This window comes from Phocoena sinus, chromosome 18 (assembly GCF_008692025.1).
Source record: "Phocoena sinus isolate mPhoSin1 chromosome 18, mPhoSin1.pri, whole genome shotgun sequence".
Lineage (NCBI taxonomy): Eukaryota > Metazoa > Chordata > Mammalia > Artiodactyla > Phocoenidae > Phocoena > Phocoena sinus.
In genome coordinates, this window is record NC_045780.1 from 48,042,452 (window position 1) to 48,070,217 (window position 27,766).

At 35.3% G+C, this 27,766-nt stretch overlaps 1 protein-coding gene across 7 annotated transcripts in view; it reads right to left on the reverse strand.

Moving 5' to 3' along the window:
* KLF12 (Kruppel like factor 12) overlaps positions 1–27,766 on the reverse strand; it is a 443,387-nt gene that overhangs the window by 151,492 nt on the left and 264,129 nt on the right. The window contains exon 1 of one of the 7 annotated variants that reach the window (XM_032610844.1): positions 19,319–19,393. The exons of the other annotated variants lie outside the window; for them this stretch is intronic. Coding sequence (XP_032466735.1) covers positions 19,319–19,351 — 33 coding nt within the window. The 5' untranslated portion in view covers positions 19,352–19,393. Of the gene's footprint in view, positions 1–19,318; positions 19,394–27,766 lie in introns of those variants that run through there. 7 annotated transcript variants of the gene reach the window in all.

Here is a 27,766-nt window from a genome sequence, read left to right on the forward strand (position 1 = left end):
ATCCCAGTTGGCTTGTCATTAACATTATAAAATATGTCATTAAGCACAAATTCTCAAACATAGTTTGCTTTCAAATGTAGCCTTGATTAATTTCTCTCCAAAATTCTAATTTTGGAAATAGTGACTATTTCCATCACGAATTTCTTTCTTCCTAATTACACTTAGACACAAGGTTCTAACATAGGTTTATAAACCAAAGGCTGAGGTGCAATTCATCACTGTAGAAACATTTCATAAAGTAAATGAAAGAGTGCTTTCGTAGACTACGACAATAGAGTAGGTAAACACGGAGCTTATCTGTAAATAGATGGTTTCTGAGGCATCAAGCTTCACTGAGATTTGCAAACTGCTTAAGACTTCTGTAGATTATGAACACGAGTCCATACTTTGTAGGTATCTGCTTAATCCCTCACTAAAAAAAATTTTACTCCTTAAGCTGTTTCACAACAACAGAGGAAGAGCACTCCTCTTGTAATTCTGCTGTATATACCAGAAAGCTAGGAAGACCCAATACCAAGAGCCCCTAGGTGCTTTCAAATACTTGAGAACTACATAGCTTTTGCATGAGCTCAAACCAAAATACAGAAAATGCTCATAAAAATTAGGAAGAATCAACCAAACCTTTGGACAACAGACATATCTTATTTGGGAGCGTTAGACATGTTATGCATGAATTTGTAAGTGTAAACATCACAGAGGCACACGCTGGTTCCTATTTCACACGTAGCAGTTGAAATGCAACCAGCATATCCAAGAACAATGCCTCATCAGTCTAAGGAGGACAAAACCCTGATCATACCATTCATCCGTTTACAGTGTTGACATAATATATTCTCATAGCCCATACCAATCACGTCTACTGTGATAATGTGGCCAGTAAACCATCCATAATTCCAGCTTCAAGCTGCACGTACGTACACGTAAGACCAGCAATACCGCATAAATATGTTTCCCAAACAGTTGAGGTATACGCTTCCTCCTCCTTTTAGGAAAAAGAAAAGACCTGAAAGGCTTGATCCTGAAATCATTATTAGAATTCATTTCTTGGCTTTTGGACAGTGGAAAATGGAAACACATTGGTTCCGAGATATGAATCCATAAACGTGTAGCAATGGGAGAGCAGCCAAGAGACAGAAGGAAAGCTGGGGAAACCACGGGAAAACACCAAACAAGTAGCACTTATAGCAGTTAGAAATTAAATAAAAGGACTACACAGATTTGAGAAAGTGAGAAAAGATATGGCTATGTTACCAGGAAACAACCTCTAAGAGGCAGGGACACTGAAAAGACCAGATATCACAAAGAAAAGTTTTATGCACAATTAGGACAAGAAAATTTTCTAAAAAGGAACAAAGAAAGGATTTCATACTAAAATTCTGCCCTTGGTCACTAACTACTCAATTCTTGATACAACATTGATGGACGACTCACAGCAGCATCCTCTAAGCATTGCTGTTGTTTTGTTGTTTGTTTGTTTATTTTAAATAAAAGCCCATCAAGATTTTTGCCTGGGAGCAGTGACTTTAGCTGAATTTTTGCTGTTGATGACCCTGGGGTGGAAAAGATGATCAAACACTTAAACTATATTTAATATTATCAACAGAAACAGAATTCCTTCTAAGGATGTGAAGATTGAAGGGCACGCTGCATTTCTGTCAAAGAGAATGAGAGTAATTAATTTCGCTTTCCAAGAGATGATATAATATTTTCTTGGAGGGGGTCCACAATAAAGTAATTTTTCAGCCTTTCATACATACCTTAAGAAATAAATGCATAAACACACACAGAAGTCTGACAAGGTAAATGTTACAATATACTTCATTAAAAAAAGGTGTGTGAAAAACATAAAGATAAATATAAACAGGATTATACTGCTGCATAATAATATTTCTTCAAAAGTCTGAAGGCCAGTTTGATTCAAAATAATCCACTCAATAAAATATAATGCACAATATTCTAGTGAACATATTCCCTTCAGTGGATCTGGGGATTACGTGTGAGCTGTTCTAATGAGATCATCTTTTTCCTGAATAAACGTTTTAAAATGTAACTTCAGCTTTAGGCATTTTGTTGAATAAATGCAAAAATGTATCTAAAACCTTCTCTGTGTGAGCACTCAGAGTACCTGATGTGTTTCCTACAGTCAGCCATTGCCATCAGCTGAATCTTATTACAGTCCTCAAGTGAGTATGGGTTTTTAAGGCTTGTCATGTATTTTGATCACCTGGCAATCTTAAAAGGAGAAAAAATATATATGAACACCACCTCATCTTTGGAAAGCCCTCCAGAGACTCTTACGTTTGGTTGAGGACCACTTGGGTAATATTCTGCTAAATGTTATCCAAGGTTTATAAGCTGTTTCATCTTTAATGGCATCAGGGATTGTCAGAGAACTAACATAATATTTATGCATATACACACGTGCACACACAAACACACACACAAAAAGGATGTGCCTATCTATCTATCCATCCTTCCATCTCTCCATTCATCTATTCATCCAGCCAGCCAGGGAGCCAGCAGGTCAGCAAGCAGCATTTAAAGCATAAAAAGATTACGTTTAATTTTATCTTTCCAACTTTATAAAAGTTTTTTGAGAAATCATTTCACGGCTGCGTTTAGAAGATTGTAGAGTGACTTGCCTACTGTTACAAAGCTCATGGCTTCACAGTTATAAGAATCCACGCTTTATAGCCTGTTATGTGGTTATTAGAGACAGAAAATTTGATTTGGACACAAAAGACTTGAATTCATGACCTGCCCTGTTACTTATTAGCTGTACAGTCATGGTATCATCATGAAGATTCTCTAGGTCTGCGTTTATCCACCGATAAAAGAGTAATATTAATTCCAAACTCACACAACTGCTGTAAAGATTGAATTTAGGACATTGAGTGCTTTTAAGTAATACTGAGAATTGTGGGACAGAAGTAAATGAGACTCCCCTTTTAGAACTAAAATTCCAAACAGAACCTGATCTATTACTATAGCTCCATGAACTCAGCATAAGATATATTCTGAGGCAGGATGGCATAATACAGCCACTGCAGAGGGGCAGTGTTTGCTAAACAACCAAACAGATATATGTTACAAAAGTAAGCTGAACATGTAGAAACATTGTAAGCATTTTCAGGTCCCACATAAAATTTTAAACAAACACATCTTCTCTTAAAATGCACAAGGACAGTCATTTGACATTATTCAAATTTTTTTTCTCTATTTATTTTTTAGCTTAATTAGATTGGCCCACAGGATGAGCATGTAATAGTTGACAGAATACATTTTAATTGACTGGTCTGATTTGTTAATTCCACTATATAAATATCGCCTATCAATCCATAGTTCAGTTTGTATCCATTATGACAATAATACATAAATATATTAAAATAATTGTTTTGGGATGTTGGCTATTCTTCAACAGTCTTATCATGAGATGAAATAGCAGAGCTTTATTTATTTCTTGTGTCTCGGTAGAAATTTAGTTTGTGTAAGTTTCACTGACTTGGTGAGTAGTTGAATGTGCACTTTCTACGGGAGGTACTTAAAGAAACTTACTGTGCACTTCATGTAAAAAAGGGAATAAACTATGACTCCATATCCTGTTATCATTGAACTTTTGTTATACTGCATTATTTTAAATGCAAACACACTTTATTTGAAGAGTAGGATTCCTCTTTGTACATGAAATGCACAATAGGTACATGTCTTAGTTTTCCACATTAGTAAATGAAAATTTAAAAATATGAGCACCATGGTTCAAGCAAGCAACCTGCTCAACTCTGACAGGTCATTTTTGCTCGAAGTGTGAAAGGCACCAAACATCAATTTGTGAAGAAACAAGTACTTTGCTTTCCTCTCTATTGTGTTATTTTACTAAAAAGGAAGGCCTTTTTTCAAAGACAAATTTTTCAAAATTTGTCTCGCATGGGCCCTGATGGTCATCGTTCACCTTTCTTTCAAGCCTAGTGATTTTTCTTCTTTATTCTTCATGTTAAGAGCAAACTCTTAACTACAGTTGCTGTACAAGTGTGAATCTGTAAACCTGACCAAGAAAAAATTAAAGCAAAGTATACTCAAGAAAGGAAAAACAAATTGTAATTTTTCTAAAAGTACGGATGAGAGAATAAAAGGCAACAAGTAGAAATAGCCTATGTTTACCATCTGGAACTTGGTTTCAGAAGTACTGAATGAGTTAAAGAGGAAGATTTTCAATGCATATTTAATTCAACTGCTTTATCTCAATCTCTCAAGTGCTGGTTTAAGAGATGATTGATTCCTTAAGAAAATTCAGAACATGTGCGTAACATAATGGACTCTTTGTGCTTTACATTTATGTTTTTATGCTTTCACAAATTGAAAATGCCAGGCTTCTAAAAGGATTCAATATACGCATTTAAATTTATCTTAAATTTTCCTTATTTCCTAGTTATTATACTTTTCCATGACCTATTATTTATTTCCCAGGGCTTTCATGAATCATATTATTTACCCAAAGCAATCAGAATTTATGTTAACAGTTGACTGCACATCTGAAATTCTGGTTTGGCACTTATGTGTTGTAAAGTTAGGGTCATACCTGAGGTGGGGAGGATTCTCCTACAGGGTGGTAGAGGACAGAGGCATTTCTATTTGTGCATTTAAAAAATTAATAGACATTCGTAACCAACGAAAAGACTAACAAACTTGTTTGAACATGAATATAATGTGTTACATGTAAATTACTATTGTGTTTTACCACATAACATAATCATTGAAGACTCAAACGCATTTGTTAGATGAGAATATTTGTGCTCAAGATATTAAGCCACTTAAATCCAATTTACCTGGTCAAATGAGATAACGAAATAGTGTCACAACAATAAATGTCCAAAAAGGAAGTATAAGAAGGTAGTTTTGTTCCTATTTTCTTATAATTACTGTCAAACTGAACTTCACAAAAGCATACAAATATGTCTTAAAAATAAATTTTATGAATCCAACTATACGACATTTTGGAAAAGGCAAAACTATAGAGACAAGTAAAAAGATCAGTAGTTGCCAGGGGCTTGGGGGAAGGGAGGGGAGGGATGAAAAAGAGAAGCACAGGGGATTTTTAGGGCAGTGAAACTCTTCTGTATGTGACTGCAATGGTGGTTACATGTCACTGTGCATTTATCAAAACCCACAGAAGTGTACAACACAAAGAATGAACCTTAATGTAAACTATGGACGATACTAAACAATAATGCATCAATATACGTTCATTAAATCATTAAATCTAACAAAGTATTACACTAATGCAAGACTTTAATAATAGGGGAGACTGAGAAGGGGGCGGGTAGGGTGGGTATATGGAATTCTTAAGTACAATCTGCCGAGTTATTCTGAAAGTATAAATCTCTACTGAAAAAGTAAAGTCCCCTAATGATTTTAAATTAACTTGAATGTAATATTAATGCTACTGATAAGATTCAATTTTATCTATTATTTTGTTTATAATTCTTTGCAAAATTCATAAACCAAAACTATTATCATAACACTTGCAATTTTTTTTAAAAAGAGGTAACTGTTATAGACTTATCTTGACTACATCATGGTTAAATTTCTTCTTCTTTTGGTTTTAAATTGGTATTATTATTCAGTGACTGATGTAAGATATTAAAGTTTCACTATACGTGAGAGGAACATGTCTTACAGACTTTTAGGGATAAAAAGTTCATTTGAATCTTCACCCTAAGCCACAGTCTTAGTCAAACGCCTGAGGCAAATGTTCTGTGCTAGTTACATATTTTAAAATATGCAATAATGTTTACCATTCTCAAACAGATTAATCTTGTCTGCTACCAGATGGACTGTGCTTTTGATTTCACAAAATACTCACCATAAAGAGTTAGTTTTATAATGATATTTTTCATAGTACTGGAATACATCAAATTTCAGAGATTAGAAGATGACCTCAGAGAGGCTGAGATACCCAAATGATACAACTGGAAACCCTAACATATTACAAACATATAAAGCAAAAACGCAATCTTTTTATGTAAAGGGAGGTATATTTGCAAAATGTAGGTTTTACTTTTTGGATATTTAAAGAAAGCAAGTAGTCCAGAGAAGCCTGTATATGCTTCTCTACTCATAGAAAATGTCTTTAAAGAGAGATCAACAACCAAGCCAAAACAAGACAAGTAGCAAAGTTGAGAGAAAGCCACCTTTTCTCACCTACCCCTGGAAATCAGAGGGAGCTACCATGAAAATGTGGCAGAAGTAGAAAAGCAATAGTGTTCAAATGCTCCAGAACTTGTTCACAAGCAGTGGATTTAATTCCATCCCAGCCCCCTACAAATCAGCAAAATGCCCTCATGCAAACCAACTCTCTGAGCTTCATCTTTTGGCTTCCTGGTAAAGGGGGTATAGATGCACGCAGGCCTTTCCAAGGATCTGAGAGGGTGAAACTGTCTAAAGGTTTTTTAAAGTGGTCCTGTTTAGGTGCAACTGCCACAAGGCACACACAGGCGTACGTGATTAATACGTTTAGGTGTAGAATTAACTGTACAAATCGAGCCCCCGTTGATTTTACCCATCGAGATGAGCGTCTGAGCAAAAGGGGAGAAGGGGCAGGCTAGAGCCTCAGGGAAGACAAAGGCAGGAACAGGGAGGCAGACGGAGGACAACTGATCTGATTGAAAAAGAGGACTTGCCAGCCAGACAAGACTCCTGCTAACCAGCTATGATTTACAGTGACAGGGGAAATAGCTCAGTATTCCTCCTGGCCGGGACACAGAATTCTAAGAAATAAAGATTTAAAAAACGATACTAGTAATGCTGACAAGCTTGTAGTAAAACAGACACTTTATTATGCTGCAGGACAGCAGTGTAAATGGATACACACTTTCAGGAATGCTGGTGAGCTGTGTCTCAAGAGTCTTAAAAATTCTTAAAACATTTTTAAGAATGATATAAGTGAACTTATTTACAAAACAGAAATAGACTCACAGATTTCAAAAGCAAAACTTATGGTTACCAAAGGGGAAAGGTGGGGAGGGATAAATTAGGATTGGGGGATTAACATACACACACTACTATCTCTAAAACAGATTAACCAACCAGGACCTATTGTATAGCACAGGGGACTCTACTCAATATTGTGTAATAACCTATATTGGAAAAGAATCTGAAAAAGAATGAATATATGTGTATGTATAACTGAATTACTATGCTGTACAGCTGAAACTTCCACGACATTATAAGTCAACTATACTCCAATAAAATTTTTTAAAAAAAAGAATCTAGGGCACTTCCATCTCCCTCTCTCTCTTCTTCCCTCTCTCCCCTCTCCATATATATGTATATACGTCTACTCAAATCATTCTATTTTGAAAAACAAAATGCTCTTTTGAAAAGCAAATTCTCAATCAACACCAGTGTTGACTTTTAGAAATCACCAAAGAGAATATGCTTAAAAAAAAAAAAAAAAAAGTCAAGGAATGTTAACACAGATTTAGTCATGATTCCTGTGAAATGACCTCATAATTTTAAGCGTTGGCACTGTGAAGAAGCTTTCAAAAGATGGTCATTCTGTTAGGGAGATGACATATGTATCAACCATTTCAATTTTATGCAAATAAGTACATTTTACATAAAATGTGATTTTGAATTTGTTTTGCAACTAATTAGTATATTAAAATATTATAACTATTAAAGTTAAATTATCTACAAGTTTATATATTCAAGTTGGTTATAAAACTTTCCTTCTGGGATACAGGGCATAACTTAACGCAGGGACTTGCCTTTAGACATAAAGGGCAATTTGGGATTTTGACAAAGATGTATACACTACAGGAATAAAAGTTAGAAACAACAAAGTGGTCATAAAAACAAAATAAAATTTGGAACAATGATTTTAACCCTAACTATGAACCAGAATCATACATGGAACATTTTAAAGGTACACAGGCCAGAGATGAAATAGGTCTGGGATGTGGTGTAGGCGCCAATAGTTTAAAAAGCATCACATGAGACTACAATGATCAGCCAAGTTTGAGAACCAATACTCAGTGGCATGGGGAACTATTATCTATGTAATGTTAAGTTTAAAAACGTTAGGATATAAAACTGCCTATAATAAATGAGTTTAACTTTGTTCCACCAAAATATTTTTATTCATGAAAATAATAAAAAAAGGTTAGAAAAAATACTCCAGAATGGTAATAATAACTTCTCCATTTGGTGAATTTCTGGGTGACATGTTTCCTTTTTTACTTCTTTCCTGTTTTCCATATTTTCTACAGTGAATCTACTACTTTTTCTTTTTTTTAAAGATTTTTTTGATGTGGAACATTTTTAAAGTCTTTACTGAATTTGTCACAATATCACTTTTGTTTTATGTTTTGGTTTTTTTGGCCGCGAGGCATATGGGATCTTAGCTCCCTGACCAGGGATCGAACCTGCACCACCTGCATTGGAAGGCGAAGTCTTAACCACTGGAACGCCAGGGAAGTCCCACTACTTTTAAAACAAAAAGAAACAAGTTACATTTTCAGAAAGATAAAAATGAGTAGTGTACAAAATATATTTTAAAGAAAGAAAACCTAGAAAGTGAATGGAGGTGCTTTATAATTTTCAGTCTGGCTTTTCCAAGATTCTAGTGAACCGTAATGTTATTAGAAGCAAATCACTATAATATACTGCTATTAGAAGAAAACAGCAAATTCTCTTAAAATCTCAATTTGCCAAGGGTGTTACTACTATCAGTCATAGATTGTTGGCATGGTTATTCTACATAAATTAACGTATCTACCTATATATCTTGCAATTAAACTAAGAAAAAAGTTAAATGTAACTGGTAACTAAAAGTATTCAATTGTAGTAACCCTAGTGGGTTAAAACTATGAATTCTTCTGGAAACCTCAAGCTTCCGCAACAGTTTACTAGGAAAACATTCTCATACTTGAGAAGCTGATGTCAACAATTATATAACAATGTATGGGTACTACAAAGCTTTGTATGTTTCTGATGAAAAGCTTTCACCCAAAATCTGAGGATACTGCAAAAGGATTTTAATCTTGACCATGATAGAAGCAACTCTTACCCCACCCCCGTCCCCCAGAGCTTTAATGATAGTTTCACCACTTTTCTAGTGAACTGCATTCAGAAAACATGAAATGGTATGAACAATGGGGAATGTTTCATTCAACCTTGTGCTATAAAGAATGGAGGACATTTTAAATGAATTTGAGGAAACAAAATTGTGCTCTTTAAATCAACAAGTAAACATTCAAATTAAGTATTACAGAGAACTTGCAATCATAAATTAGTTAATTCAATACTAATTAATTGAATAACAATGATTGATTTTTAAAATACAGAAAAAGTAAATATACTTAATATTTACGACAACATTATCTGGTAGAATTTTCTCCTCCAGTTTTATAAAGAAAGAAATATCATCTCCCAGGATTTGAAAGAACTGTCCAGGGCCACAATGTAATATGGATCTGTGATCTAAACCTAAGAGTGATTCCTAAGACTGAACTTACCCCCATGCGGCCCTTATCAGCCCTGAAAGACGGAAAAAGAGTGAGAACCTGTGCCTTTGAGAAATGTTTTCTTGCAGTTCATGTGAAATTAGTACCTGGCAATATTAAACTGAAGAGAGTATAAAAATGAGCGCTGCTTGGATAGCTGTCTGGTGGGCACCAACTCACTTTCCCAACATACCTAGCACACAGCAAATTTAAGGGCAGGAGGCAGGTATCAGTAACCCACATTATAACGTCTATTTCATGTTTATTTCCAATTTGTTTTCACATTAAGTTTTAGGATAACCATAACTAGAATCATCATTCTTACTAACAGCATCCTGCATTTGGTGCTCTGGCCAAACTGTATGTGATGTAAGTTTGAAAGAAATGAGAAAAGATGGGGGGAAAAACCAAAGCCTAATTGGATTTGTAAGCAACACCTTAGAAATGTAAGTGAAAAAACAACCAGCTCACCATCTATTTAACTTCTTCTGTTCCTTTTCTTGTAAACCAGACACTCAGAAATGAAAAAAAATGCTTCATTTTTGGCCAATGATGCATGTTCCTCGATAAAAGTAGCGTAATAAAGTGTAAATCTGGTAAACGGAACACTAAGCGAGAGGCAACACGGTTTTGTAAAACGAGTGCTTGCCTGAGTTTTAGGAGAGGTTCTATTTTAGGCAGGTAGCTTACTCACCATCTCTCTTCCTTTAATTTCTAACTGAAAGTGACTTCGATTACGCTTTTGCACAGTCACGTGTCTGTTACCACCTCGACCTTTACGAGATTCTACCTGTCCTGATGAGACACCACTCTTCTATGCTTCCAAAGCACTCCAGGCTCATGTGTCTTTTCTCTAACCAGGCTGTGAGCCCACACCACTTTTATTACACTCTTGTCACCCAACACCTTTCAGAGTCCCTGGAACAAGCCCCAGTTGTTCTCTGAAGCCCTTACTAATTCTAAAATTCAATAAATCTATGAAACTTAACAAACAGTAAATATACTTATTAACTTAACTGTAACATATGAAACTTAGCATTGTAAGTTTCCATCTGCCCATTCCTTCCTTTAAAAAGAATTTAATTGATTGCCATTTTATTAATTCCTCTCACAAAAGAACAGTTTCATCTGCATATCTGACATTCTTTCTTACAGCTAAGGGCGCAGTTCTCAGCCTGGGTAATTGTTCCCCCAGGGGACACAGCACTGAATGTCCGAAGACATTTTTGATTATCACGACTGAAGGCAAGGGTGACAGGCCCTTCTCTACAACAAAGACAAAAGATCAATAGGGCTGAGGTTGAGAAACCATGCACTGAGCTACCATCCCTTTCCTTCTATCTTTTCCCCTCTACCGTCCTATTTTTTCCTTTTAAAAAATAATTTATATTATTTTCCTCTCATTTTTCCCTCCTCAACTTTCTCCATATGTATTAATCGGGTAAATCCATCTATACAGTTAAAACATCAGTAGATGCATCTCTGTGGGCAACTAGGTATGGTTTATATATTAATATGAATGCTAGTTAGAACTGGGTATGGTTTATATATTAATATGAATGTTAGTTAACATGCATACATTCTTGTGACTTTTACCATACGGTACACTTAAAAATTACAGGAGGGTTACGTGTGTGTGTGTGTGTGTGTGTGTGTGTGTGTGTGTGTGTGTTCACTTGCCTTGATTTTATAAGTATTGACTGTTTACCTCTCATATCTGTGCTTAGGTGCAAAAATAGAAGAAGGCAGATATATTTGTTTTGTGTAAAAGTCAAGGGGGACTGGGGTTGAGTCAGAGAGCTGAAGTAACAAGTACGGTTGATGATCTGAGCTCCATTAAGCATCTGCCTTTCTACTGAGGCTTTTGGTATCAGCCAAAGGATGGCTACCCTGTCTAGGCCTCAAACCTGAATCATCTTCACCACACTTAAAGGTGAAATGGCATGTATCTAACACTTACCGACATGTGTACACATTGTGATATATCCATTTAATCCTCACATCCCAATATAGGAAACTACTGCCAATCACACTTCACAGATACAAAATAGAGACTTGGAGAGGTTAAGAAATGTGCCAGTGGCTCTACAGTGGTAAGTGGCAATGTCAAGACACAATTTTGAGTGATCCCTGACAACAAAACCCATTGCCTCGACTGTAATGTAACACTGATCTCCATGTCTGATTCTATACTGTATGCCTCCAGCGGATCAGGAAAGACTGAAATCACTGTATCAGTGCCATAGAACATTTTCCTTTAATTTCATGCAATTTAAAGGTGACTATGTTTCATAAAGAAGGGGCTAAAAAGGTTTTTAAAGCTTTCATGGACTTCACAAACATGTATTAACAGAATTGTTTTTCCTTCATTGGTTTCCTTATATCTCTAAGAAAACACCTGTACATTATTCAATTATGCATTACTGAATATATAAGAAAAAGAAAAGAATCAGGCATATTAATCACTTCTTTGATTTAAATAATAGAACTTTAATTCCCATGAGATAAAGTTACTCTGTGTTTCTGGCTTTAAATGATTCCTGTGATGAAATCTCAAGCACATTATTAAATAAATAAGCAAACTCACATTTACATAGTTCATTTTCTCCTTAGCATCAGTACCTTCAGCTGCAGTAAAATGGCCAATGTTCAATTATCTACCGTCTTATAAGGGATCGCAGTATAAGTAATCCCAAATGACAGATAATCCAAAAAGCATTTATGTTGGGTTTTAAATTCATTATATGATTCTAGCAGATTTACCACCATAATTATATTCTTTTTCTCAGGCTCATATTAAAATTCATTTGTATTTCTTGAGCACAAGCCAACTGTCAGCAGAAGGGAGGATCCCAGATACATGCTGGATGACAAAAGGAACTTGATTTGCTATTAGCATGTTTTTCCCATAGGTAATTGACATGAAGATAATCAAGAGTTGGTTGTGAAATTGCATTTCATATTTATTAAATGTCTTATAATGATTAATTAAAAAGGATATATTATAACACTATAGCAGAGGTGTAAAGGGCATGGGCTATAAACACTAATAGACTTAGGTTTGTGCCCTGGCTCTGCCCCAGTTCTGTGACCACAAAGCAAGTTGCTTATCTGCTAAACTGCAGTTCCTCACTTACGAATGGTGCTAATATTTCTACCTACATTTGAAAGGAGTTCTGAAGATTAAATTATTGAAGGTATACTGCCTGACACAAAGTACTCAATTAAAATTGTGGTTGTATTTCTTGCTGTAGCTATTATTTTTATCTATTTTACTCTAGTGCTAAAGCTAGAGATGACTATATCTGATAGTCTGTAACAGTTTAGCTTCCATAAAATGACACTGCCTTGATTATTCAATAAATTATATTAGCACACTATAGGGTCAAATGTTGAAATTTGTTCATTACCTTCTGCAGAAGACAACTGGACATATTTATGATATAACTACCAAAGCCACATGGAAAATACTAGAAACACACAATTTCTTGTTTTCAACGCTTGGGGCCATATACGTTAAAACTTTGAGGATTTTAGGAAGGTAATAGCACATCGCCAAGAGGGTTCGGAGTGGAACTGCGTTCTCAGACATATTAATATTTTGGCAGTAAAACAAAAGAGCATTTACATCGAATTAGAAATAAGGACTATAAACATCTGCACATTGGTTAGGTCCAGATTTTAATTCTAAATGAGTTTTTTTTTAATTTTTTAAAAAATTTATTTATTTAATTTATTTATTTTTGGCTGCATTGGGTCTTCATCGTTGCACATGGGCTTTCTCTAGCTGTGGTGAGCGGGGTCTACTCTTCATTGTGGTGCGTGGGCTTCTCATCGCGGTGGCTTCTCTTGTTGCGGAGCATGGGCTCTAGGCACACAGGCTCAGTAGCTGTGGCACATGGGCTTAGTTGCTCCGCAGCACAAGAGATCTTCGCGGACCAGGGCTTGAACCCGTGTCTCCTGCAATGGCAGGCAGATTCTTAACCACTGCACCACCAGGGAAGCCCTAAAGGAGTTTTTTTTTTTAATGTTAAATTTTCCTAACTTTTAACAGATAAGAGATTGTGAAACTGGATTAAATGATACTGATAATATCAATTCTACATTTTTTCATTAAAGTTGTGTTGCATATCACAGAGTTATAGGTTAAGATAATTGAAGAACAAAAAAATCCTTCCCTTGGTTTGCATAAAATGGTGCTGGATAATTTCTTGCTAGTGCAACTCTAAACAGTAATTCCAGCTTATATGATGACTCCTTAATTGTGTAAAGGATATGGCAGATATCCTGATTTGCAAAAAGGTGACATGTAGATGGCATTATCCTTTTCCCCTTATTTCAATTAGGAATTGATTTCTTTCATTATACTTTGCTGGTTAGCTAGATTAAATTATTAGATTTGAATTTTAATATGCTGGAACATTTTTGATACTTTCCCTGGTCAGTAGATGAGATAGAACCTAAGCAATACCATATGAAAAGGGGGAGGGGTCTTAAGAGAAAACACTGATTTACACTTTTCCTACAAATACACACAAACTATATCAGATTGTAAATAATTCCCCAAGATGAAATGGAAAGGTAACAGAACAAAGGTAACAAAAAACATGTAAAAGATGTAAAAGATCTACATTCTGCAATTAAGTAGACTAATTTTTTATGGCTTTAAAATCTTTTAATATTTTAGATTTTGTTAATACCTTAAAACTGACAAATCTTGAATATAAGAATATAGGAGTTGAAACTGAAAGAATGAAAACAGACTCACATAGCTATATGAATACCAGAAAAAGTATACTGTAAACTCAAATAATTACTATAAGAGGGACATTTCATTTTGACAAAATGACCTCACAAACAGGAATACATATAATTGTTCTCAATTTATAACCATCTGAAAACAGCCTTAAAAACATAAAGGGCTAAAAATGAGAAATAGACAAATCCATAATTATAGTGTGAGATCTTAGCACACCTCTCTTAATAGCTCATAAACAGGGAGCTAAAAGTATAGAAGATGAAAAAAAAAAAACCAACACAATTAAAAAAACTACCTTAGTTGATCTGTTTACAATATACCTGGTATCTCCCCAATAAACAGTGCTTTTCAAGTACTCTGAAACTTTTACCAGAATTTGACCACAGGGCAAGCTGTAAACTAAGTCTTAATAAATCCAAAGAGTTAAAATTATTCAGCATATGTTCTCTGACCATAGCAGAATTAGGCTAGGTATCAATTACAAAAAGATACCTAGAAAATTCCAAAACACTAAGAAATTAAGCAGTACACCTTAAAGTCAGCCTGTGGGTTGAAAAACTATCACAATAAAAAGAAAATAATTTGATTCAAATATGATATGTGAAATCTGTGGCATATAGCTAAAGGTGTGATTAGATGAAAACTTATGCTAAAACATAATTACAAAAGAAGAAAGGTTGATAATCAATGATTTAAATATCTATCTAAAGAAGTTAGAAAAAGAAAGCAAATTTATCTTAAATAAAGGATAGGAAGAAAACATTTAGTATACTAGAATTAATTAAATAGAAAACAAATGCACAACAGAGAACCTAAACAAAACCTGAAACCTGTTATTTCAATAGACCCATAAACTAATAAACTCACAGTAAAACTGTTAAAGAAAAAAAGAGAGAAAAGGCAGTCATTACCAATATCAGGATTAAGAAATGGGGATGTCTCAATTAAAAACATAAGAGAATGTTAAGGATAGATTTATGCTAACAGATTTTAAAATTCTGATAAAATAGAGAAATTGTTTAATAAGTACAATTTACCAAAACTGACACCAAAAAAAAAGGAAAATCAGGGCTTCCCTGGTGGCGCAGTGGGTGAGAGTCCGCCTGCCGATGCAGGAGACGCGGGTTCGTGCTCCGGTGCGGGAAGATCCCACATGCCGCGTAGAGGCTGGGCCCATGAGCCATGGCCGCTGAGCCTGCGCGGCTGGAGCCTGTGCTCCGCAATGGGAGAGGCCACAACAGTGAGAGGCCTGCGTACCGCAAAAAAAAAAAAAAAAGGAAAATCAAAGTATCTTATTTCTATTTCAGAAATTGATTTAACCTTCTGACTTAAAAACTCTAGGCCCAGATTTTGCTTCATGAATTATTTCAAACATATTATGATGAAATAATTTAAAAATAACCCAAATCATATGCAAAATCTTCCAGAATTAAAAAAAAGGAACACATTTTAAATATTATGAGGTTGGCAAACTTGTGATCAAAACCTAACAAAATTCAAGAACAGGCAAAACTAAGCTATAGCTTTAGAAGCCAAGATAGTCATTATTTTGAAATTGGGTAGTGGCTGTGATGCAACATCAATGGGACACATAAATTCCTCTTTTTTGATCTGGGTGGTAGTTACGTGTCTGTGTCATTTTGTGAAAATTTCACAAACAGCACACTTGTAATTTGTGAACTTTTCTGTATGTATGTTATATATCAAATTTAAAAGAAGAAACATACCTAGAAAAATAAATGAAAGAGCCAAGTCCTTAGACTAGACCTCACTACAGGTCAACAATAATCCATAAAACATTACGTGTGAATTGTCTGAAGAATAAACTTGTTACCTTGATACACTAGCATTCAGAGTATTTTTTCTGCACATGTCCATGAAAAACAATTATAAGAAAAAGAGAATGCCTTGCTGAAATCAAACCCAACTACACTGATGGCATTTTTCCAATGTCAAAAATGTGAAAAATAACATTTGATGTGATTTCTCAGGAAATCCATTTAAGTTTATATGGATATCAATATTCTTTCTAAACACCAACCTAAACTATGTGTTTAATAATACAATTTCAACAAATATAGCAGTACACCTTTCCAGAGTTTAATTTTACATTTTGAAAATTATAAAAGAAATATCTGTCCAATCCTCTGTCCAATTTCTCCTCCACTTTTCTTAGATTTTCCATAATCATCCTGCAATTACATAGGTAAGATTTATCAGTATACATATATGTAATGTATTCAGCACTTAACATAGCTCCTGGCACCTTGTCCTTACAGGTACTCATTAACAGTCATTAAATGAAGGAATGGACTTCATGACAAAGCAGACAGTCTCTTAACAATTTATCTTCCATTGAAGACTTCAATTACCTCTGAAGAAAACTGGTCCCTCCCTTTCTAAAAGTTAGAGAGTTCTTCTTTGATGGAACACGTATTGAACAGTTCTATCTCTTCCCTGTCCCTGACTAACTTATCTTTTATAACTGAAATAAAAAAGCTCCTAGTAGAGCCATACTGATTACTCTATGAGTCATAGAACTTCTCATTTATTTTGAACCGGAGTAACTTTTTTGCTGTTTGCAGCACCCTAAAACTCCAGCTTTCCTACGTTCTCCCCCCACTACCATGTCCAGTATTTCTTTTCCAACGTTTACAAAATTCAATATAAATTTCCATTCTCCCCAGGTTGCCATCTTTTTGACATCCCTTTTTATTCAGAACCTAATCAGAGCATCATCAGTTTCACCTCATTGCTTCCTTTTCCTATAACTGTAGCAAGTCAGAGATTTACCAGATGTCCTAACACTACACTCCGATAATATTTCACTTATACGAGTTAAACAATTTACACATTATATCATTGATTTTATAATAACATTGTAAAACACATGTCAACACAAATTTGGTTCCATTCTACAGTCATCACTTTTCAAATATTTCCCATTTTGAAGTCCACAGCTTGCTTTTTATTCTGGTATAGAGGAAAGATATTCTTAAAAGTACTTAAAGGTAGCTAGAAGTGTGTGTGTGTGTGTGTGTGTGTGTGTGTGTGTGTGTGTGTGTGTAGATCAGTGGTCTTAAACACACTCTTAAAGTGATCCTTTGTCCTCATGCCTATATGATCATTCAGCTTTATGAAATGCATAACGTCAGAACATTTGCCTTCAGAGCTCTGAGAAGGTCTCAGTAGAGAAAAACATAAGGTTAAAGTAGAAATTAGTGTGAAGGGATGTTCACTGAAAACCACCTAAAATTAGCTACAAAGAAGGTTTCCCTCTAAACCTTGCCATCCTTTTGGTCTGTCAAATGTACTTTTTCCCCCACTATCCTAGCCAGAGTCTTTTCTTCTCCAGACTTCTTTTCACTCCCTTGTTGATAACCTTTTTATTTCCTTTCTGGTCACCTTCATACTAAAGGTAGATTCTTTAGGGGGTCGGGGAAAAACCATATTCAGCATTTTACACACTATATTTATAAACAAGTACAAAACCGAATATTGTATTTGATGTGATTAGATTTTGCTTATCATCTATTACTACTGCTCACTTATATCTCCCTGAAACACAGGGGTGGAACATCGAACTCTCTTATATAGTAAAGTTCTAGATTCTGCCAGTGAGATGCCCTCATGCAAGTATTAGAAGTCAGAAGTGAGCTGGAGGTCATCTTCTGGCTGGGGTGGCTGCTGACAACAATGTTCCACGTTGTAGGGTTGAATAATTTGTGTGAGAAGCATTTGTGTCCATAGCAGTAATGGCAATACCAGGAGCTTCCCAGTCTCTGCTTTACAGCTATGATGGTGTGTCCTGAAATCAATGATAGAGAGGCAAACCCACCTTCAACCCCTCCCTCTCTTCAATGGATTACATAAACATCTAATTCTCTACATTAAATTCCTGGCTGCTTGAAATTCCACTCAATTCCTAGAGTGGTTACCATTTCCTGTGTTATAGTCTGCAAACCTGTTAGGAGATTAGAAAAAAATATATGAATATAGATAAGAAATGTAAAGGAAGGTGTAAAATGCACAGTTACCTGTCACCACGCATATGCATTCTAGGTTCTTTAACACAGCATAAATGATTACCTTTGATAGTCCCACACCCACCTCTCATATCCCTCCACTCTCTCCGTCTCAAAGTGCATGGGGTTTCCTCACATTATTGAAAATTCTGGGCCCCTTCACACATTCTGTTACCTCTGAAAAGAAGTACACAATTCTCTCCCAACCACTTTTTCTCCACCCTCAACTTTTCCCTAACTTCTAGACATCTTTAAGATGAAATTCAGATGTCCCCTCTTCCAGCAAGCTTTCTCTGAAACTCACTCTAGTCCCACTAGGAGCTTTCTTCTTGTGTCCAACCTATTTTTCCACCTACCATGCTGTATTAAAATTATCTGCCCATGTATCTGCCCCTCTTAGAAGACTGTTGAGTCCTTGCAGTGTGGGACTACTTTCAATAAATATTTGTCAAATGAATAAAAGAGAGACTGATTCTATATTTTTCATTGCTCTATCTGCCTGAAGAGGCTAATTATATCAGTTAAAAAATACATCCCCCATTTGGTACAGTGGAAGTTTACATTTTTGTAGGGTTCAGTTTTTAAAGGGAATGAGGAAAAATCTATGGAATGGATTTCATCAGGGCTTGAGTCAAAGCAAGATTCCCCAGAGAAACTTTCAATTCTCCCCGTAAGCTATTTCCCTAAGCGTGGGAGACTACGTACTTAGGTCCTGCACCCTATAGAAAGGGAAACGATTCTAACAAGTCCTACGTGCAGTAAATGATGGCATTTTTTTGTCCAGATTTTATGTCTGTCACACTAAAATACATTTCAAAATTTAATCTACACACCTTATGTCAGCATCACCCACCTTCACCCTGTATAAACTCATTTAGTGGCCAAAATTTCTCACTTAGGTCTTCAAATCCCTTTCAGTATAATGATATATGTAAACACAAAAATAGAAATGAAAAACTAGAAGTTTCATTCAGTATTTTGAACTCAAGTGTCTGCAGACAGTTTATGGATTGAGACTCCTCAGTCCTTACCTGAGGATAGGTGTAAGGCGGGCAGGCAATCATGCTAGAACTGGGACTGGAGAGATGGACTCTGCCAGGAACCTGGACCACTGTCCAAAACAGAACAGGGAATGGGAGTCAGACTCCACTGATTAGAAGAAAGGGGATTAACTCTGGGAGCACCTAGGAAGCCACCAGCCGTTGCTAGATCTTGCCAAGCTCTGGATTAGTAGAGTAGTTGGTTCTTTACGGCCAGAACCCTTTTTGACTGATCAATCATTGTTCTACCTGTTCTTAAATAGTTCTGATTATCTCACTTGGCTAAGATATCCTCATAAGTGGGTACGGGAGAGGTAAATGGAATGAGGAAAAGAGGGAAGTTAAGTATTGTCTGATAAATTTTTGAAACAATCAGGAAAACAGAGTCAAGCTTTTAGGAGTAGAGGTCTCAAGGCTCAGCTGTGGGAACCAAAATAATCAGAAGAAATGACTGACCCTTCATGAGAGTAGAGATTTTTACTTCCTTCACTGATATGTGCCCAATATCTGGAATGTTTGCTGAATAAATGAATGGAATGAGGCTGGTGCTGTTACATGCTTTCCTTTATCCCATTTGCTTATTTCTCTCTTGGAATCTCCTTTGGTCACTGAGAACTGCCCATTGCACCTACCATATTTTCACGGTTTTAAGCCTAAAGCAAGACTTTCATTACGTCAAGTTTGTGTGTTTATACTTTCGTTTATGTCAAGTTTGCACATGGGTAATAACAAATATAAGCTGAATCACATTAAAATCAAAGGTGAAAAACTAATCACCTAATTTTACCATAGAACATTACAACGAATTCAGCAACTGATCTAAATGAGTGATTTTATTAGCTTTGGCCATTTGATAATAGCCTGTTAAAACAACCTAATCAATGATCAATTTGACCTGGTTTGCTCTCGTCTCTGCTTCCCTATTAAGTAAGAACTTCCATAAATAATCAGAGAAATCACTTTAGTAGATTTAACCTCTAAAAATAAATAAAAGGGAGGATAAGCCTGAACATGAAATGAGCCAAGAGAATCATCTGTCAGACACTGAGGAGAGAGGCTTCCTAAGAAAGCTTTATTAAATGTGGTCTGAGATTTCTATCATTTTACCATTAGCCTAATTTTAAATAGATGACGATGCTCAAAATATTGTTTGTCAAATTTTCTTTTACTTTACTTTTGGTATGACTGCTATGTTTTTACTTCTAGAAACAACATGCAACTTATATATAACACAGCTTAAAATCAACTTACATCGTAAGTTCCCAAACAAAAGTATATGATATGATCAAAGCACTGGGAAATGAGCTATTAGAACCCAACTTTACTATTCTTTCCCTATGTCCGTATTTGTTTCTGTGGATTTTTCTGAAAACTTTTGCTCAGCCTAAACTCTTTAGTGAACTATTTTAAAAATTGTAATAATACATTTACTTGAATGTGTTTTATTTCTGCTCCAAGTAAAAATATGGAAATGAAAAGATTTAATACTCTTTAATAATTCTCAGAGGAAAAAAACGTAGGGTTATGAAATATCAGTAATATGTTTCAAAATATCTAAACATAATTCACACTGATGATGTTTTCAAAAGCTTTACTATAGCATTTAAATTAAGAAGGCATTCAGAATTTATAATGAGGGTAGTAAACATATGACACCACTCAAAAGAAGGCATTGAAGCAAATAATTCATTAAAAATGCAAATGAATACAAGTGAACTTGGTTAGAAAGGTTACTATGGAAGTGGAAAAGGCAAGGTTGAGGACTGTTCACTGGGGAGAATTCTGATGAGGTCAAGTGCAGACTTTGGAGCTGCGGACGACTTATTAAGGAAGTAGCAGTTCTGAATTTTTATTACTGAGCTTTTCTCATACTCTGATGATTTCAGATAAGGTTATTTATGAATTCTCTGAATATTTGACCTTGGGACTTTAATGGACACTAGATATATTGCTTTTTATAGGGGAAAATAGGCAGTTCTATGAAGGTAAATCATTCAGATTATTGAAAGAGAAAAGTGGGGAAACATCCCCTGTGAAACATTTGATGCCTGTTCAATAAGTTTAAGCAATTATGCACTACAATAAATTAGAATAAATTATAAATCAGTCAATCTTACTAGAAACCATAATGTCATGTAAAATAAATGACATGATGCCCTTTTCACAATAAAATTCAATACTGACAAATTCAGTTATTTAGGAAAATGTAACTGCAGCAATGTCAGTCTATTCTGAATTATAATATGCCCAATAATGAATTTGTATTTTCTTTAGCACAGGGCACTGACTTTATACCAAAGTGAAGTAAGTACTTGTACAGGCTTGGGAAGCAGACAAGGACATCCTATTACACCACCCACCAACTTGGCAATAGCCTCCCTCAAGTGAAACCATTACCCGTTCAAGTCATCAGAACTAAGAGACATGGGACAATTGACTGTCACAACTTAGTAATTATATTATTTTATTTTCTTTATAATGAAGTTTTCAGTGAAAGCTTTCTTTTAAGTAAGAACTTACAAACACTATCCTTTGGATTAAATATTATCTAAAGAGAAATTTTAAGAATGATAGCTCCTTGTCCTTAATATGTTGCAAATATCTAGCCATTGCTAAATATCAGATTGTAATTAGGAACTCCAATGATGAGATATAAAATAAAAACATGATTAAGAGCAACTTAAATGTTGTTTACTACACTGTTTCAACAGCACTGGTCATCTCTGTTTCAACACTGGTCATCTTAATTTTTCATATATCATCTGCAAAAGAACACTTATTAGAAGAGAGCACAGTAATTATTGCCAAATTAGAAAGACCACTCAATATTAAAAAAAAGAATTGTATCAGTAGATTTATTTTTATAATATTTGAAATATGCAAAATAATGCAATTAATATAGGTAGGCATAATAAATATAAAATTTATATGAACCATAAGAAAACGAACATCCATAATTAGTTTCTTGTCTAATATATGTCTTTATTCTCTTTTAAGGTTATAAGTACCAGTTTTACAGCATCCTACAAATTTTGATATATAGTATTTTCATTATCATATAATTCTAATTATTTTTTAAATTTCCATTATAATTTGCCTGATTCATGAGTTATTTATAAAGATGTTAAATTTCAATTTTTTTTACATTATTGACTCCTAATTAAATGCAGTGGTCAGAAAATGTGGGCTGTGTGATAGGAATTTCAGAACTTTGATGAGGCTTGCTTTTATGGCATTTTTTTTGGTACATTTTTACAGTTTTGAAAATTTTGAAAGAATGATTATTTTCTAAACTATTGATGCAAGGGTCTATATTTTCTATTCCAGTTACCTTATGAATTATGTTTTAGAATTCATCATTATCTTTACTAGTTTTTTCTGACATGAAAATAATTGACAAAGGTATACTAAAATCTCCCTCTGTATGAGAACTTTCCATTTTTTATGTTTAAATCAATTTTGCTTTATATATTTTCATGCTACTTTTTTTAGCTGCCTACAAGTTTATAATTGTTATATAATCCTGATAACATGTAATATATGTAGTGAAACTCTATCACTACCTAATTATATTTTCTGTAAAGTCTGAATGATCTAAAATAAAATGGATACATTTCCATGATAAACTTGTCATCATTCCTTTACTTTTAATCTTTATATGTTTAGGCATTTCTCTTGTAAACCACATATAATTACACTTTTAAAATCAAACTAACAATCTCCATCTTTTGACTTTCATGCTTAGTTCAATGTATTAGTGTTCTATTGCTGAATAACAAATTACTGCAAACTTAGTGGCTCAAAACAACACAAATTTATTATCTCACAGTTTTTGTGGGTCAAGAATCTAGCACGTTTTAGCTGGGTGCTCTGCACAGGGTCTCACAGGCTAAAATCAAGATTTCAGCTAGTCAAGTCCTTTTCTGGAGGTTGGATTAGCACGCACCCTTGGGTGGGGCAGACAGGAAAACTTGGAGGTTGGCCAGAATGCAGCTTATCACATTCATTTACATTTATTATAACTAGTGATATGTGGCATTATTTTTATCATCTTACTTTTGGCTTTCCATTTGTTCTGCCTTTCTTACCTACTTGTGATCATTTCTGATGTTAAAAAAACACATAGAAAAAAAAAGATGCCTATACTTCTTTGTTTGCTTCTTGTCTTATACATTTTTTTCCATTCTATTGGGTTTGGAAATTATGTACTGCACTTCTATTCTTTTAGTAGTTACTCTTGAATTTTTACCAAGTATAATTAACAGTGTCACAGAGATATAACATAAGGACCTTAGGAAACTAATTCCCAATATCCTCTCTAAACTTATATGTTATGATAGTCCAACATTTCAGTTCTGTCATTATATAAAAATCCTACAAATTAAATATTAGTAGTAGTATCTCAAGAAGAAAATGTGTGTATAAATTTATGTAATGCTCACCAACTTCTTTGGTCAGCATTCCTTTTTAGATTTCAGATCATCCTTTTGGGATCATTCTATTTCTTCCTCAAGTATTAATATGTCAGAATCATTTAGTTGAATACTTTAGGAAGTCCTTTACTTTAGGTTCTTGGTTTTTGTTCACTCAAAAATGTCCTGAGTTTTGCTCATATTTTCAGAAGCTATTTCACAGAATTATAGTGAGTGATAACACAACTTTATGTTGACATGTTCTCTCAGCATTTTGAAAATACTATCCCACTGTCTTCTAGCGGCCATTGTTGATACTGAGAAGTTGGATGTCTCTATTGGTATTTCCTTTGTAAGCGATATCTTTTTCTTGCTGTTTTTATGAATTTCTTTGTCTTTTTTTCAGTTTTGACGTTGTAGTTTATCCATTGAGTCAATTATACTTCTTATTTTTAACAATTCTATTTGTTTCTTGATCTCAGTCAGCCCTAGTCTAATACTGACATTGTTCCCAGGGTAATTCCAATTATGACCTCTTGATATTTTAGTGTACATGTGTATGTGTGTGTCATTGTGTTGACTGGGAAGGGAACAACTAGGAATGGTGGAAGGACCTGAAAAATCTGCCCTATTTTTTCTCTTCTCTAATTGTTTTGCAGTAGGATGACTTTTCAGAGTATTTACTCCTCCATACTACTGGAAGTATCATTGTCTATAAAGAACAAAACATCAGGGCTTCCCTGGTGGTGCAGTGGTTGGGGGTCCGCCTGCCGATGCGGGGGGCGCGGGTTCGTGCCCCGGTCTGGGAGGATCCCGCGTGCCGCGGAGCGGCTGGGCCCGTGGGCCGTGGCCGCTGGGCCTGCGCGTCCGGAGCCTGTCCTCCGCAGCGGGAGAGGCCACAGCGGTGAGAGGCCCGCGTAACGCATAAAAAAAAAAAAAAAAAAAAAAAAGAACAAAACATCAAATCATTTAGATTAATCATGTTTTTTTTTAAGTTGTTTCCTTCATTGCTCTTGGACATTTGTTTTATTACTACAACCTGTACCATCATAAGTAATACAATTTCTTATAATGCTAAGTTATGTCCCATATTTTGAATAAAGTGCATGCCAAATATAAAATCCAGGTGACCCAGCACACTGAATCTCACCTGAGAGAGTTAAATAGGCCATCAGAGCAACATTTGCATACAACTAAAATGACCAGAGTACTTTTCTTTAGGCATAATTATGTAATTTAGGCAATAAAATTGGAAAAAAATGACTACTTCATGCTCAGTGATACACTGCTGACATATTCTCCCTCAAACATTTCCCTATCATGGTTCACTGTTTGATACGTGAATAGAGATAGAGATTAAAAAAGGAAAGAGTTTGGGAATTCCCTGGTGGTCCAGTGGTTAGTACTCTGCGCTCTCACGGCTGAGGGCCTGGGTTCAATCCCTGGTCATGGAACTAAGATCCCACAAGCCACAGGGCAAGGAGGAGGAGAGGGGAGGGGAGGGAAAATGTTGGCTAAGCTATTAACCAGGAATGACTACGAATACTCCTGTGTTTATTCACTTCTCCCTAAAGAACTCTCACAACTTATCCTGTGCCCCAGAAAAAGTCAGGGAGCCTCGTATGGAACATATAACAGCTCAGTTGATATAAAATAGTTTTTTGATGTATCCTTTCCTGGATCTGGAGTACTTTTATCCCAGAGAGATGTGTATCTAGCTAATAAATCCTTATTACATACAATTTAGTTGTACTTTTCTTCGTGTTTTAGCTGTCATAAAGAACCTCACGATAATATAGTAATAACTCTACTGGCATTTTCTCTTGACCTTCAAATTTGAAAAGGTGCTAATGGATATCTCTCATGAATGTTAGACTCTTCATGGACTATAAGAGTAACACTGACTTTATAGCTGGTTTTGGAAAAGCATAAACTCAAAGTAACTTTAATTAAATTATGTACTAATTCTATTCACAATAGAAAATTACATTCTATATGAATAATGACCTAAAATTATACAGAGGCTAATAAAAAGGGAAAGTTCTTTTTACATTTTCCTATAGAGGCCACATAGACATAAAATTTAACCTTAGAAATTTGATGTTTCTCACCTAAAGATAGACTTTCTCATTTTTACATGCTTTGGGAGCTATTCTAAGAAGGCAAAATTAAAAAAGGAATGAAGAACTGGTAAAGAAGGTGCAAAACTTCTATTAATTACTTAAAAGTATTTCTGGCCTGGAATATCCAGAATTTGTTCTGTGTTACATTTTTCTCCTAATTCCTCAGCCAAGGTCTTCAACTATTTTGCAGTCCCACTTCCACAGTGACATCAGAGTTACGTTTTTAAGAGATTTTCTGTCAAGAAAGAGACAAGATAAGAGGCCAGAGAGTTTCATGGAAGAAGCTTCTACTTAGATTGGGTGTTCACAGAAGGCTTGTCTGATGAAGTGAGATTGGAACTGAAACCCGGATAAAATAAGGGAGACATCCTTGAGAAGAGTGCTCCAGAGGATCTATGAGCCAGCTGTGTGCCGAGTACACTTGAGAGATCTCAAGGAGGCCCGTGGAGGTAGAGCAGGAAACATGGGAGAAAATGAGTTCATGCAGGGGATTAAGGAGTCAGGTCATGGAGGATCTTTTAGGAGATGGCAAGGAGTTCTTATTTTATTTTTTGAGTAGGAAAGTCTTTGACCAGAGGTGTGATACCATCTGATTTACATTTAAAAGCAATCATTTTGGCTGTGAGAGGGAAAACAGACCCTGCAGAAGGGCAAGAACATTCCACAGGCTGCAGGAAAAACCCAAACAACTAAGACAGTCAATTAAGATACTTTAAAACAGAGGATAGATCTATACCCTCCAGGTTTTCTGATGTTCTGGACTATGTTCACTGAGTACTGCACTGCCTTTCACGACTTTTTATTTCTGCTGATGCTATTTCTCATGCCCAAAATATCGTTTCTTTTTTTCACTGCTTGGCAAAATTATACTTATCCCTCAAGGGCGAGCTCCAATGTTATTGCTTTGTAAAGCCTATGTCTATGACCCTTGGATATTCAATGTGTTTTCTGCTACTCTTCTACTGTGACACTTTCAGTGTGACACAAACTTAAGAAACAAAAAGAAAACAGAACAAAAGATATGAAGGTAATGAGACACTCTGAGCAATTACTATATGTAAGTATGCTAATAAATGTTAGAATCTCCAGAATGGAAAGCAAATATCGGATACTAAAACACACAGTAAAACTACAATATTTAAAACACAAGGAAAAAAAAAAGTTTTAAAGGGGAAGTATATAAAAGTTTTCCTTAATTCTATCTACACTATGCCATTCAGACCAATCTTATGAAGGTATTAACAAAAGCAACGAGAAAATTACTCAAAGCAGTAGAGGGTTGTGGTGCTTACACAACCTCTACACCAGCGGTCTGGCAAGCTGGAGCCTTAGGGCCAATCCAACATGACAATTTTTGAAACTGTCATCATAGAACACAGACAGCCATGCCCACTCATTTACATACTATCTATGGAGCCACTGCATCAGATCATATGGTCCATAAGATTTGCACAGTCTAAAATATTTACTATTTGGCCCTTTACAGAAAGAGTTTGCTGACCCCTGCTCTGACACACTTCACCAGAAGCTCCTCAAGACTTAGGGTACTACTCAAATAAACCCTGTTTCGTTGGTTGTTTCGTTGGTTCTCACTGACTGTCAGTGCTAATTTTGCTGCCTGGAGCAGGGTTCTCCACCTCCTCTGCCTGGCTAAGTCCATGTCTCCTTTAAGACTTAACTCAGGCCATCTCTCTAACAGAAGGCTCTTCACTGTCCAACATGCTAAGAGTCCTCCTCTCAGGTCCCTATTGACTAATGCATACCTGGAACTTCACACATAGCTTTTTTGATTTTCATTATTTATATCCTTGCCACCCTAATTAAATATCAGATGGTTGAGAACAGGAAATGTTTTGTGGACTTCGCATTTCTTCTCCAAATGAACAAATATTCAACTTTTCAAC